General features: G+C 44.8%; 1 protein-coding gene across 1 annotated transcript; it reads left to right on the forward strand.

Annotated features, from left to right (window-relative positions):
- Positions 1-1,341: 1,341 nt before the first annotated feature.
- LOC109891303 (G-protein coupled receptor 37-like 1) lies at positions 1,342-5,951 on the forward strand. The gene is made up of 2 exons (XM_020483734.2): positions 1,342-2,266; positions 3,271-5,951. Exons 1-2 carry the CDS (start codon positions 1,571-1,573, stop codon positions 4,240-4,242), a joined length of 1,668 nt encoding a protein of 555 aa, XP_020339323.1. The 5' UTR covers positions 1,342-1,570; the 3' UTR covers positions 4,243-5,951.
- Positions 5,952-15,969: the final 10,018 nt, after the last annotated feature.

The following is a 15,969-nucleotide window of genomic DNA, read 5'->3' on the forward strand; positions in this document are numbered from 1 at the left end:
CCTTGAAGTTCTTCATGATCCGATAAATGGTTGATTTAGGTGCCATGCTTGCCTGTGAAGCCCTTTTTGTGCAAAGCAATGACGATGGCACGTGTTTCCTTGCAGGTAACCATGGTTGACAGAGGAAGAACAAGGATTCCAAGCACCACACTCCTTTTGAAGCTTCCAGTCTGTTATTCAAACTCAATCAACATGACAGAGTGATCTCCAGCCTTGTCCTCGTCAACACTCACACCTGTGTTAACAAGAGAATCACTGACATGATGTCAGCTGGTCCTTTTGTGGCAGGGCTGAAATGCAGTGGAAATCTTTTTGGGGGATTCAGTTCATTTGGCAAAGAGGGACTTTGCAATTAATTGCAATTCATCTGATCACTCTTCATAACATTCTGGAGTATATGCAAATTGCCATCATAAAAACTGAGGCAGCAGACTTTGTTAAAAATAATATTTGTGTCATTCTCAAAAAGTTTGGCCACGACTGTAGAGTCAACCTGCCCCATTAAACACCTGTCTGTACATGTACATTCTAGTACCTTCTAGTAGGACATAACAGCATATATATCTAAAATTCCTGTCCACAGCACATTGTTTTTGTTTATTTTCCAGACATTTTGGGGGAAATATGGCCAATTTGCAGTGTTGTAAAAATACTTTAAAGTACTACTTAAGTAATTTTTGGGAGTATCTGTACTTTACTATTTATATTTTGGGCAACTTTAACTTTTAATTCACTATATTCCTAAAGAAAATAATTTACTTTGTACTCCCTACATTTTCCATGACACCCAGAAGTACTTGTTAGATTTTGAATGCTTAACAGGACAGGAAAATGGTTCCATTCACACACTTATCAAGACAACATCCCTGGTCATCCCTACTGCCTCTGATCTGGCAGACTCACTAAACACAAATGCATCTTTTATAAATGATGTCTGAGTGTTGGAGTGTGCCCATAGCTATCCGTAAATTTAAAAAACAAGAAAATGGTGCCATCTGCTTTGCTTAATATAAGGAATTTGAAATTATTTATACTTTTACTTTTGATACTTAAGTATATTTAGAACCAAATACTTTTAGACTTTTACTCAAGTAGTATTTTACTGGGTCACTTCCACGTTTACTTGAGTAACATTATATTAAGGTATCTATACTTTTACTCAAGTATGACAATAGGGTACTTTTTCCACCACTGCCAATATAGGGATTCCCAGATAAAGATTCATTGACTTGCTTTGATTGAACTGAACTATGCGTTTGCTCTGAATACAGTTTGAGGTCCTTGCCTCGTCTATCTCGGCCACAAGAGGGCAGATGTGGTCTCTTCCATTTGCAGAACATAATGAATAACGGGCATGCAAGTTTGAGCCAGACAGAAGCTCAAAATTGTACATCAGAACGAACCAGCCGGCGGACTGAAGTTTGGACACTCTTCTAAAACTATTTGTGGTTATATTTGACTTATAGACTGGAGTTATCATTCTAAACTAACGCAACACTTGCAGAACATAGAACTACATTGCTCTCAGCGTTCTATCAAGGTAAAAGACAAACATAATTCAACTCTGAAAATGACTCCTCTTTTTGCTTTGTTGCTACTTTTTCTGAGCGCTGCGGAGCCCCGTCATGTCGTTCCTGGTTACACAGCGCTGAGGACTGAGGAGACGGACGGGGCTGCAGGTGCACTGACGACGGGGACCGGGGAGTCAGACTCTGAGTTGAATCTGAATCAGATTGGAGGTGATATGGGATATATCGAACCCCTGATGCATGAATCAGACGCCAACCAAAAGAGAATCCCCCGGGGCGCCAAGGATGGGAGCTCGAGGAAACAGGACCAGCAGTCTCCTCACAGCTACCAACACCCCAGACCGTATGAACCGGACGGCTACTTCACAACGCCCAAGGACCCACACCTGGCCAACAGCACCCCGGACAGGCACGGCAGATCCCGGGGAAACTCTTCCAAGGGCTCTGTGCTGTTCCACAACCCGCTCTACCCGGTAACCGACAGCTCATACGGGGCTTACTTAGTGATGCTCCTCGCCCTCATCCTATTCGCCATGGGCATCGTTGGTAACCTCGCGCTCATGTGTATCGTTTGGCACAATTATTACCTGAAGAGCGCGTGGAACTGCATCCTGGCCAGTCTGGCATTCTGGGACTTCCTCGTGCTCTTCTTCTGTCTGCCCGTGGTCGTCTTCAACGAGCTCACCAAGAGAAGGTTGCTAGGGGACCTGTCCTGTCGGATCGTGCCCTACATGGAGGTAAACAGTTCACCTTGAACGTCCACGCACGTGAGGGCATTTCGGCAGTGTGCATTAACAAGCACAAAGAGATGCACCTGTTGCGTCGCGCGTATGTGTCCAGTTATTTCTGCATCACACCTCTGTCTTTCCTCGTTCTCCCATTATTGAACAGTAGACCAGTCATACACACAAGTTATACTTTTGCAGCAATAAAAATGATTATACCTACACATATAGGGACGACAGGATGGTGGTTATAACCGGCTTTTGTATAGCTTTTTAATATAGTCCATGTGTGAGTGCACTGGGGCCGCCTCTGCTATTAGGGCTGGAAGAGTGCATTTTCAGGGTTGATGGTGCAAGCCCTGCTCTGGCTGTTCCCTTGGTCTGGGTATTTCCAATGTCTTTCAGACTCAAACTGTACTTAATTACCATATTGTGTGTGTTTTATATGTTGTAATTGCACTATGTGCACCACTGCCTGTGTATATCGCCCCAGTCTGCCAGCTGCCTATGTGTTATGGTAGTTAGCCTATTGTTATGCTAACGAGCGCCTCACGTTAATTGTCTGGTGGGGTGTGTGTAATTAACTGAGGTTCTTAGGAACTCTTATCAAGGAGGGGATCTGGGTCAGAGGGGCATTCTAATGCTATTCTATATGCTCTTTTCAACCCAGCTGAATAGGTTCATTTGCATATTCCTAGGGGGCATTTATTTGGAGCAGTAGTGTTTCCCCCAGTTTTTTCTTGGTGGGTTGGAGAACCCTCAAAATCAGCATCAAGATCTGCCAAATGAGCATCTTCTGTTGAAACCAGTGTCACTCAATCCCATTCAGTCTCTTTCTCTCCTTTCCACTGTCCTCTTATTTTCTCTCCTTCTTTTGCCTCACCCCTCTCTCCCCCATCTTCCCTCTCTGCCTCCCCCCCCCTCTCTCCCCCATCTGCCCTCTCTGCCCCCCCCCCTCTCTCCCCCATCTTCCCTCTCTGCCTTTCTCCCCTCCCTCTCTCCCCATCTCTCTCTAGGTGACCTCTCTGGGAGTAGCCACATTCAGCCTGTGTGCGTTGAGCATTGACCGGTTCCACGCAGCGACCAGCCCCCAGCCTCAGGCCCCACGGGTGGAGCCCTGCCAGTCCATCCTGGCCAAGCTGTCTGTGGTCTGGATAGGCTCCATGGTCCTGGCCGCTCCAGAGCTGCTGCTGTGGCAGCTCACCCAGGAGGTCTCCGTCCAGCCAGGGGGCTACGTGGTGGACCTGTGTGTCCGGAGGCCCTCCTTGAGCCTGCCTGAGTCGGTCTACTCCCTGGTGCTGACCTACCACGAGGCCCGCATGTGGTGGTACTTCGGCTGCTACTTCTGCCTGCCGCTCCTCTTCACCCTCGCCTGCCAGCTGGTGACGAGACACGTTGTCGCTGAGGAGGCACGGATGAAACATGGGAGCAGCACAGTAGTAGGAGGAAAAAGAATACGCCCTTCCTCCTCGTCCTCTTTGTCATCGTCCTCCTCCTCTTCCAAGAAGCAGCAGCTGAAGAGAGACCGTAGGTGTAGTTCTACAGTCGTGGCGTTGGCCATCGTTTACGCCGTGTGTAACCTCCCCGAGAACGTCTGTAAAATTGCCCTGGCCTACATCGCCAACCCCATCTCCACAACGACTGAGGCCCTGCTGGCTCTGATTGGCCAGTTCCTGTTGTTTGTCCGTTGCTCAGCAACGCCGGTATTGTTCCTGTGTCTGTGTCATTCTCTGGGCCAAGCCTTCATGGACTGTTGCTGTTGTTGCTGTGAGGAATGTCTACCCAATGGAGCCTCTTCATCATCATCATCCTCCACTTCCACCACCGCAGTCTCCACATACCCCTCCTCGCTCTCATCCCCGTCATCACTCTCTCCGTCCTCCACCAAAGAGGAGAAGCTGCATATTGTGTCTGGAACCATACCAGCCATCTTCTATGACAAGGCCAAAGACAGCTCCTCTCTCATGGCCATCGGAACACCCTGCTGAGTCCCTTGCCTTGTCCCTGCCTAGCCAGGAGTCACCTCATTGGAGAACAAAATGCCCACGCTACCCTTGGACCTCAAGAACCCAGCTCTCTTACCCCAACCTCTCTCTGCCCACACTGACTGTGCTGGGCATTGCACTGAATGAAGATACATGATCTCTATAATGCTTGGTCCTTAGAGGGACACTTATTTGACCAAGAAGACTCTTGAGAATAAAAGGTAGACAGCACTATGGACATCATCATGCACTGCTTAAAGACACCTCTTGAGTTTAAGGCTATTTGTTTTGAGAGACTTGTGGTTACAGACAGACTACTGAATATTCTCATGGCTAGGGCTTTGGTTGTCTTCAATCCCTCCTAGCCGTGAGATAAGTGATGAAGATCATTACAGACAGTCCATTATGACATGAGACAACATATCAATTGTAGTGGCACAGCTGAATGCCGGGAGAGATCCAGAGCTGAATACACTGACATTAACTTTTCTTTACTTTATTTTACTAGTGTACTCTCGTTTGATAAATAACATTTTAAAAAGCAAACAATTCTCTTCGCTGTGAATTATGGTCTGGATTCAAGTTGTGTTTTCTCATTTCCTGTGTTTTATTAGTGGAAATGAACAACAGAAAGAGCCATTGAGGGATCCTCTGTCTGTGGGCTAATTGTTCTCTCTCTAACTCCTCTCTATTCCCCTGGCCTGCACTCCATCTCACAGTGATCTACAAGGGAGGAAATGTGGTGGAATGGTACCCGTCAAACACACGTCAGAACACCCATCACCACTGGTGACTGACTGTTTACACGTGGAGTAAATATTACTTGTCATTATCTGAGTAAATAACAACCACTACAGTGTAGTCTTCCTGCGATTTCTCCAGGAATAGGGCGCAAATCAACTGTCTTGTGTGTTAAGAATTCACTGTTGTGTTGTAGTATTTTAGCTGTGCAGCTCAGGGTTTTCTCAACATGTTTCCCCTCAAGAACCATACTATTGCTGAGCATCTTCTGCAGAGCTACTAACATTGCTCAGGACCAATATCCACAAAGCGTCTCAGAGTAGGAGTGCTGATTTTGGATCAGTTTTGATTTTTAGATCATAATGAATCATATTATATGGCCAGATCCTAGATCAGCACTCCTACTCTGAGACACTGTGTGCATACGGGCCCAGATCTTAACACCACATCTCTTCTACAGATAAACATTATTCATGATTATTAAAGCTTATAATGTGACCACTAGTCCACACAATGGCTCTTGTGTCAATATGTTGATAGATGTCAAGATAGAACCTAACCAATCCCTATAAAAATTGTGAATCTGTGTAGAGTACAATCTGACCAATACAATGCTGATATATTGTGTTATACTGTCGTGACACAACAGTGGAACATTTTGACTTGCTCAGATATCAGGACCCAATGAACAACTTTCATTGTCCTCAATATTACCTTGTACATGTATACAATCTGTACTTCTCATAACTTTCCTTCCTCAAAAAGAGATCAGTCAAATCATATGAATGTTGTAAAAAACGATAAATAAAAACATTTATAGTTTTTGGGGGAATTGGTATGTATTCTCTTGTATTGTGAATATACTGTAATTATGTCTGGTTTGAATTTAACATTGTGTATCAGAACTGACTGTGTATCAGATGTTTTGTCTATTTTGTATTCAGTTGTACCCAATAAACAGTGAGACAATGTCTGTGGTCTTGTTTTCCACTGGAAAATAAATCATGGCTGAGGGAAAGCATGCATCTATCAGTGCATGAACAAGTCAGTGTCATGTTAAAGAGACCACCACGTCTGCCCACACACAATGCACACACCTACACACATACACATTCTAACAGACACACATATTCATCCATCATCCACTCACACACACACTCACAGTAGAGAGGATATTGACAGTGAGGATTTTTCATCTGGCTGCCCCTGTCCTGTGTGTTCCGTCTCGGCTCCCTGAGCTGAAATATTTGTCCTCCCACTTAGTTCTGCCTGGGCCTGAGAGAGGGGGGCTCTCATAAGAAGAGCATTGTTCCTCAGCCTTCTCCCCAGCCCCTTCACTGCATTACAATGGTCAACCACCGGGGGAGTTGCCAAGCTACCGTCACATTCAAGTCCCCTTCACAGTCACCAAACAGAAGCAAGAGAGAGAGATGAGAGGAGAGGGGGAAGAAAGAGGGAGAAGAGGGCACTAGGCGACTTTCCCAAACCCTTCAGTTCCCCTGTGGTTTCCATGACAACGGATGAAGGGCCTTATTTGTCTGGTCTCTCGTTTGTTCAGGCCAGACGCTCAGTACTGCTCCATACACCAGTCCTCGCCTCATGCACTTTGCTGCACATTAAATTCTCTTCTGCCTACCAAGCCACCATTGAGTGTCTGAAGCTGCATAATGGGAAGGTTCAGCCTCTCAGACTGCTTACATTTCTCATCAGACAAGGTTTTAAAACCTTATCTGCATTTGAGATAAAGTGAGGTGGGGTTGAAGTGACTCCTGAAGTAGGTTAAGGTGTGTGCGTGTGCATGTGCACGTGTGCGTGTACTGATAGTGTTAAGGCCCTCTGTTTGTCATGTTCACTCCAGGCTCAGCAGGCTCAGGAAACATACATCCTCTGATCAGAGCCCTATCTACACGTTGCCATGGCTGCAGCCTAGCAGCCAGCTCCAGAACGTTGGAGAATGCAAACATAACCAGTTCTGGGAGTCCAGTGCTCTGTAAGCCTGGGGATAGAACCCTGCAGAGAACCCTGGGCCCAGTTCCCAGAGGGGGCAGAGGTTCTGGACCTCTCTGTCTCCATGTGTCCCTTCTGTCAGCAGAACACAGAACCAGCCTAGTCCGCTCTGTCACTGTCCTGTCATTGTCACGGCTGGGGGTGGAACTGGAACAGTGAGTGACTGGGGTTGTTTTTCACTTAGGACTAGTACCAGTGGTGGACCACAGGACACTTCCTCTGTGAGGGTGTTTGGCTTTGGTTTTAAGGGACATGGGAAACATCAATAAACCTCTGAAGATAACACTAATGTCCCTTACTATCCCAGTTCAAACAGTTCTTTCACTGACTGTATTCACCGGTTCACTGGTTTACATAGTAAGGCCTTGGAAAACCAACATCTATTGAGAGACAATCCAACAAACAGGCCTTTTAAGATTAGACTGTAGTGGATTAAATGGCAAGCGTTCTGAACAAGTGACATGTTTTCTTTTTTTTAGTCATCTTGAAATCTCTTCATTCTTTTGCTCTTGGTTCCAGTGCCAAGCAGGCTGGACCCATAAACACTACTTAATGAGTTTCACTACCTCCTGGGTTTGGTGAGCCTATTATGTATGTGAATGTGAGAGAGGGAGAAAGAGAGAGGGAGACAGACAGTCATACAGACCGAAAGAGAGAGATTCAGAGAGAGTCTAAAGATAGAGTCAGAGATAGAGAGTCAGAGAGAGAGAGAGCAAGAGACAGGGATAAACAGAAAAAGAGATTGAAAGGGTTTAAAGAACAAAGTTCAAGGATGAGAAGAGAGTGTTCGACACATATAACTTTTCCCAAGCCTCCCTCTCCCAATCACACTGCCTCTCCATCTGAAACCTGATCCAATACCGCCTCCTGCTGGCTTTAGTGGAGAATTACATCAATTACGCTATAAAATAACTGCTCTCGTCTGTGCAACACATACTGTAGACTGAAAGTGAAAACAAATATAACTCTACTTACCATGGAAAATATATTGCGACAAAGAAACTCCAGATTCATTTGTAGAGGGTCTGCACTCAAAAAATAATTTCTAAGTTCCCTGCAGTCGAAAAGATGACAAATAGTTTCATCTTGTTGCAAACATATAATGCAATGGGGTCATATTTTTTTAACCAGGGAAAAACACATTAAGACCAAGGTCTCATTTGCTAATGTGCTCTGGGAACAATACAAAATAAAACTATACACAATGAAGAGGAGAAGACAGGCTAAATAAGGATTTTTAAGCCTTGAGACAATTGAGACATGGATTGTGTGTGTGTCATTCAGAGGGTGAACGGACAAGACAAAATATTTAAGTTAATTTGAACTGGGTATGGTAGTAGGTGCCTGGCACATCGGTTTGAATGTGTCAAGAACTACAAAAGTGCTGGGTTTTTCATATTCAACAGTTTCCCATGTGTATCAAGAATGATCCACCATGAAGCCATCTTGACAAATCTGTCGGAAGCACTGGAGTCAAGATGGGCCAGCATCCCTGTGGAACACTTTCGACACCTTGTAGAGTCCATGCCCCGATGAATTGAGGATGTTCTGAGGGCAAAAGGGGGTGCAACTCAATACTAGGAAGGTGTTCCTAATGTTTTGTCCACTCAGTGTATAGAGTAAGTGTAAGTCATGAAGGTGTGGTAAGGTGCAGATGGTAAGTATGAAGGTGAATAAGGCGTGAAAGGCGGTGGGATGTAGTGAGGTGGGAATTCCCCAACTGGCCTGGCATAGGACCTTACTTTTCCAGGACCCCCTCTTTCGTTCAGGACTCGATCACCTGGGTGGAGGACTACACAGTTCATCTGTCGGTCATAGTACTTTTTCCCCCTTGCACTTGACTGCTTGCTGTTCTCAGATGCTATTCTGTATGCTTCCTTCATTCTCTTAGCCCACTTCTCAGGATAGCCTTCGGGTGAGTTTGTCTCCTCTTCAGCTGTCAGGCCAAACAGCATCTCTATTGGCAGGTGTGGTTGGCGACCGTAGAGCATATCGACCGGGTGAGTATTCCGTGGACTGATGCCTTGTGCAGTTGTATGCATGCAACACTTGTGGAAGGTGTTCTTTCTCTCTCCTTCTCCTCAAGCATTCTCAGGACTGGGTTCAACATTCTGTTGAATGTCTCAGCTGGGCTTCCCTGAGGGTGGTACAGTGATGTTCTTCAGTGACCCACTCCTGTCAGTTGCTGCAGGGTTTTCAAAAGATTGTTCTCAAATTCTCTACCCTAGTTGTGGTGTAACTTCGAGGGGTATCCAAACCTCTGTATGAAGTAGAGGCCTTCGCGAAATTGACCTGGGGCTTTCCCATCCGGACCAAATATGCATAAATATTTTTTTTAACTATAGGGACTTGTTCCGTACGAACCAGAGGACATCTAGATCCGTTCCATATAGATCTGGTTGGATCTAGACTCGGTCCGATCCGAGTGAGAGAAGCAACAGAAAAGTCCATTTTTAAGCTACTTTACTAACCAGAGCTGATAAAGCGTGAGGAAGAGGAGGTAAAGAGGTGACGCTCTTGCAGGGACCATGCTGTGTGTAAGCTACTGTGAGTGTGAGTGAGTGACACGAAAAGAGAGGACTAGACAGCAACCAACTAAGCTGACTCACACTATAGTGGACTAATAGCCGCCATAGCTAGGTTATTTATCATCCAATATGACTACGTACATAGTACCTGTTTTGACTGCATCAAACCGAGAGAAGTTAGTGAAGCTAGCTAGCTAAGTAGTTAGGCTAATTAAGGCTACACTGTTACAAACAACAACAACAACTCCATTCAGACTATAAAGTAGCGACCTAACTGTTTGCTCTTGGTCATTGTAGCTATCCTTCTCCTTTAACTTTTTATTCCATCATTTTAATTCCATCTTCCTCCATTGATCAGATATCTCCTAACTTTTGCCCCACATGACTTATGATTTCCCAACAAAAAGCTACACGTGCCACCCTCGTGAAAAGCAGCAGTCGTGTCCCGATCTGTATGGATCCTTCCGGACAAGTCAGATAAAATTACACATTCCCAAGGTCCATGACAATCATATCAGATCCAACACAGACCGGTGACATTATTTAAAATTCTGGATCCGGATCTGCTCGGTTCCCGCATCAGGTCTCAGTTATTCATGTAGATGTGGATCCATGAAGACCTCTAGTATGATGTCGGTGAAGATTCTTTCAGCCGCTTTTCTTCCGGACTTGTTGTTTGCCGGAAAAGCCTGGGCGAACCTTGTGAGGTGGTCTAGAACCACCAGGATGTTTTTGAAACCACCTCTGCTGGGTTCCAGGTGCATGTAGTCAATAGACACCAGCTCCAGGGGGAACTTGATGTGATACTGCCCATAGCTGCTCTTACATGTGTGACTGGCTGCTTCTGTTTGATACAGGGACACCTCCGAGTAACATGCTCTTCTATATCCCTCTTCATGAATGGCCAGTAGAACACTTCCCTTGCCAGGCTGAGGACTCTCTCTGTTCCTACATGACTCATGTCATTGTGGAGGTGCTTCAGGAATGTCTGCTTATAATTGACTGGTAGGACAAGCTGCCTTCTTTGGTTGTCCTTCTGGAACAGGATTTCATCGTCGATGCACAGCTTTCAACAATTTCCTGGTATAGCCACTCACTCCTCATCTTGCATCACTGGTCAGGGTTCTGCTTGTCTCTTTCAACCTCATGAGCTCTCCGATGGCTGGGCCCTTTCTAGCTCGCTGTGGTTGATGGTTGACAGGGGTTCGCTGGTGTGGTGTTCTCTTGAGATGCCTTCAGAGATGTCGAGGGCTGCAATCCAAGCCACATATTTTCTTTTTGCTACTTGACTCCCTTCCCATGTTGCACGGACCATTTCACCTGGCAGCTCTTCATTGCATTCAGCCACGTACTTGGTGATATCCAGGGGATGAGAGAGGGTGTCTGCGTCAACATTGACTTTGCCTGGTCTGTCGAAGCGGAAGTCAGAGTGTTCTCCAACCCATCTGTGGCCAAATGCGTTCAGCTTGGCTGTGCTCATGACATACAGTTGAAGTCTGAAGTTTTCATACACCTTAGCCAAATACATTTCAACTCAGTTTTTCACAATTCCTGACTTGTAATCCTAGTAAAAATTCCCTGTCTTAGGTCAGTTAAGATCACCACTTTATTTTAAGAATGTGAAATGTCAGAATAATAGTAGAGAGAATTATTTCTTTCATCACATTCCCAGTGGGTCACAAGTTTACATACACTCAATTAGTATTTGGTAGCATTGCCTTTAAATTGTTTAACTTGGGTCAAACGTTTCAGGTAGCCTTTCACAAGCTCCCCACAATAAGTTGGGTGAATTTTGGCCCATTCCTCCTGACAGAGCTGGTGTAACTGAGTCAGGTTTGTAGGCCTCCTTGCTCGCACACACTATTTCAGTTCTGCCCACAAATTTTCTATATGATTGAGGTCAGGGCTTTGTGATGGCAACTCCAATACCTTGACTTTGTTGTCCTTGAGCCATTTTGCCACAACTTTGGAAGTATGCTTGGGGTCATTGTCCACTTGGAAGACCCATTTGTGACCAAGCTTTAACTTCCTGACTGATGTCTTGAGATGTTGCTTCAAAATATACACATAATTGTCCTCCCTCATGATGCCATCTATTTTGTGAAGTACACCAGTCCCTCCTGCAGCAAAGCACCCCCACAACATGATGCTGCCTCTTCTGTGCTTCACGGTTGGGATGCTTTGAGTTTGAGTTTATTTTATTTTATTTTTACAGGGACAGTGCACATTAATCAACGTTTCAGTAAATGTGCCGGTTTTAGACAGCCGGCTAATTTTCAACCTCAGTCCCTGGGCAGGTTATTAAAAACAATTACCATACAGACAGAGCAACATAGGACAAGCAAGACATAGCATACAGACATAGCAACATAGAACAAAAAGCAGCAAGACAAAATTCATAAAAGCAACAAAGTGTTTCCACACCTCACAAGCTACAGACAACAGACAACATGGAAAGCGGCAATACACAGATAGGGATTATGATCACAAATCTGATTGATCTTTAGCCATGTCTTTAAGCATTTTGTGTGTCTGATGGCAGTGTATTCCAGACATGGGAAGCTCTCACAGAGAAAACGGATTTACTAAAGGTGCTTTTCCGTAAGGGAACGATAGTCACCTCTCATGGCAGACCTTATGGATCTGCTGCCATATGTTTGGGTTTTCTGTTTAACAGAGTGGAGGGGGGGAGCCAGGCCATTTAGGCGTCGGTGTATTGCACAAGATTTTCCCAACTCAGGAGATCATGCTTTCTGAGGATGTAACAGTGATGATGGCAATTGGGCTTCCTATCAAGCACTTTGAGAGCCTGTTTGTAGACAGACTGAATAGGTCTTAATGTTGTACAGCAAGCTTGGGCCCAACTAGACAAGCAGTATGTTAAGTGGGGGAGTATCATAGATTTGAAGTACAGTTTTGCTACCTCTGTAGTCAAAAATGTTGTATAAATCGGGAATTAGCTAGGTTGAATTTGGTTATTTGAATTACCTTTTTCACATGCTTTTTAAAAGAGAGGTTGGAATCGAGTATGATGCCAAGGTACTTAAAATCCGATACCACCTGGAGCTTCTCCCCTGACAAACAGACATCTGGCTCAGTAGCATCTGTTGCCCTCTTTGTGAAGAACATACAAACTGTTTTTTTCACATTGAGATGCAAACACGAGTCACTGAGCCACTTTGTAACCTGGACCATTACAGTAGTGAGTTCTTGTGCAGCTTGTTGTTTGCTCTTCGCATGCATCTGCATACATTTGAACTTCAGACCCATTACAGACAGAAGGCAGATGATTAATGTACAGGCTGAACAGGAGGTGCCCCAGTATTGACCCTTGGGGCACACCCACATCATAGCTAAGAGTGGGCGACAGGTCATTGCTCACTCTGACACTTCTGCCTTCATTTCATCCATCTCAAGGCATCAGGGGAAAAGTTGAACTTGGACAATTTTGTGATGAGAATCTCATGGTTAACAGTATCAAAAGCCTTCCTTAGGACCAGAAACACAGCCCCAACAACGCCCCTTTTGTCCATCTTGGACTTCATATTTTCCAGAAGAAAGCAGTTGGCCGTTTCTGTGGAGTGTTTCGCTCTGAAGCCAAACTGCATGGAGTGTAATGTGAAGGGGCTGTTGTTGAGGTGGGCAATCAGTTGTTCTGCTACACACTTTTCAACAACCTTTGACACCACAGGTAGTATACTAATGGGCCTGTAGTTACTCACGCAGGATCGCCTGATTTAAAGATGGCCGTTATTTTTATTATTATTTAACTAGGCAAGTCAGTTAAGAACAAATTCTTATTTTCAATGACAGCCTAGGAACAGTGGGTTAATTGCATGTTCAGGGGCAGAACAACAGATTTGTACCTTGTCAGCTTGGGGATTTGAACTTGCAACCTTTCAGTTACTAGTCCAACGCTCTAACCACTAGGCTACCCTGCCGCCCCAGGGCATTATAGCCGACTTCCATACCCTTGGAAACACCCCGAGACCTATAGATGCGTTGGTGACCTTAGTAATGGGGCCAATGAGTGACTCTTTGTAGGTAGAGTCCAGCCCAAACACATCTTTGGCTTTAGAGTTCTTTAGTGAGCTAATCACCTTGTTCACCTTTGACTCAGAAACCTCCCTTATGGGTGATGAAGACAGGTTGAGTGTAACAGTATAAATTTAAACCGTCCCCTCGCCCATACCCGGACGCGAACCAGGGACCCTCTGCACACATCAACAACAGTCACCCACGAAGCATCGTTACCCATCGCTCCACAAAAGCCGGGGCCCTTGCAGAGCAAGCGGAACTACTACTTCAAGGTCTCAGAGCAAGTGACGTCACCGATTCAAACGCTATTTAGCGCGCACCACCGCTAACTAAGCTAGCCGTTTCACATCCGTTACATGAGCATAATTTACTAGCACTGAGCCCAAGAAACCAGTGGAGGGGTTCTGTGTCAGTACCCTGACAGAGTCAATAAAGTAGGAATTAAAGGCTATTGCTATTTCGACTGCATCCTGTGTTAGATTGTTATTCACCATGATTTCTAGTCTTTTTGTAGTGTTACTATGGTCTTTCCCTGTTCACTTTTTTAGATTCTCCCAGATCAGTTTAGAATTTCCCTTTGCTTCACCAATTGTGTTAATAAAAAAGTTTGCCTTGACCTGTCTGATTTCTTTCATCACCTTATTTCTCAACATAGTAAACCTACGTCTGTCATGCTCTAATTTGGATCTTAGGGCTATTTTTAGAGCATAATCTCGTTCTTTCATCAGTTTCCAGATTTCTCCATTTAGCCAAGGAAGAGTGCTCTTTTGGCCAGGTTTGGATTTTATTTTGTTTAGGAAACCATTTATTGTAGTCTGGATTGTGGATAGAAAAACCTGACTATCAGCTTCCACGTCTGTATAGGACAAGAGATCATTCCAGTTAATTACCTTAATTGCGTTTTCAAAATAGCTTAAATCAGGTATTCTTAGTTGATCCGGCTTTCTAACAGTAGAGAGGTTAAGCCTGCTCTTAGACAGCTTTCTGGCTATAAGTGTCAGATTATGATCAGATAGCCCAGTAACCATATTGAATGATTTAGTCACTCTCTCTGGTTTATTACTGAACACCAAATCAATCTGTGTTTTAGAGCAACAAGTCACCCTGTTTGGTCCTTTAACTAGCTGTGTAAGGTCAAAGGTATTAGTGATCCGTTTGAGGGTTTTCCTACAAAACTTGTCTTCATAATTAATGTTAAAATCTCCCATTAAGATTACCTCTTTCCCAAAGTCACATTCCCTAAGCATGTTATTAAACTGATCATAAAACACGCTTTTGGTGGCACCTTCCTATACATTCCAATAAGGCTAAAAGACATTTGGGGAGACAGTGTAACATTCAGGCCAATACATTCCAGTTCATTATCACATGACCACTCAATTTGTTTACATTGGATATGTTCTTTAATGTAAATCATCACACCCCCCCCTCTTCCTTCAATCCCGTCCCTCCTGAAAACATTGTAGCCAGGCACAATCAAAGCAGCATATGGAGAGTGTTTATGGAGCCACGTCTCTGAGAGGCAGAGGAAGTCAAGGTTGTAGTCTGTGAGTAGATGTTGAATTTGATCACTTTTTGGAATGACACTATGAATGTTCAAGTGCCCCCCTAGTAGTCCCTTGGGCATAGCTCGTGGGTCCCAGATGACTCGAGAGTGATTGACACATTGAAAAAATAAGATTTTCTGTGTTTTTTGACAGCTGGGTTTAGGCCGTTTTGTTTCGTTTTGATTAGGGGCAGTTCGGTAGCGCAATTAACAATCCCTCTTGCCTGCACTGGATGCGGGGAACTAATTAAAACAGCGTACCAGAAGCAGAGTCAGGGATCGCATATAGTGACTTGGGTATGTTTGAAGAGTCAAAATCTATCCTGGAGCCGGGTGAGTCGAGAGAAACCATCGGACCATAGCGCTCCCGTGGAACGATGAACCAATGTGTTTGGTGTTGGTATTCCCCGGTAGTAGACTGATTGTGTCATTCCAGCAAGGACGCACTGAGATTATCAGTAGAGCAGCTACATAACTGACAATCATGGCAGAGTACTGGAGATAAAACACATAATTGCGCTTTAACCCTTTGGATGAGTTGCTTAGCTGGGATCGGTGTACACCTGATGGTTTAGATCAAATTACAGCATTCGAATGAGAAGCGGCACCTGCCGCACCACCCTGTCTTCCGTCCGCCATCTTGGTCTTATGCTTTGCCACACTGGCTGTGTTTACATAGGCAGCCCAATTCAGACCTTTTTTCCACTCATTGGCTTCGGTACACTGGCAATTGTGTTCGGCATTGGGAGCTGGAGAAGCTGAGACTCTTTGTGCTTATGGTGATGGGCCTGCCCTGTCTGCGGGTGTTCTTTGGCTTGCTAGCCTCCCCCTTTTTCCTCCAAACATAACGATGGTCATTATGGTCAAACA

This window comes from Oncorhynchus kisutch, linkage group LG5, assembly GCF_002021735.2.
Source record: "Oncorhynchus kisutch isolate 150728-3 linkage group LG5, Okis_V2, whole genome shotgun sequence".
Lineage (NCBI taxonomy): Eukaryota > Metazoa > Chordata > Actinopteri > Salmoniformes > Salmonidae > Oncorhynchus > Oncorhynchus kisutch.

What these genes read in the sequence shown, in the direction of transcription:
- LOC109891303 (XM_020483734.2), top strand. Translation starts at nt 1,571, where the DNA reads ATGACTCCTCTTTTTGCTTTGTTGCTACTTTTTCTGAGCGCTGCGGAG. An exon ending in GGATCGTGCCCTACATGGAG is followed by an intron (nt 2,267 to 3,270) that starts GTAAACAGTTCA and finishes ATCTCTCTCTAG; the next exon opens with GTGACCTCTCTGGGAGTAGC.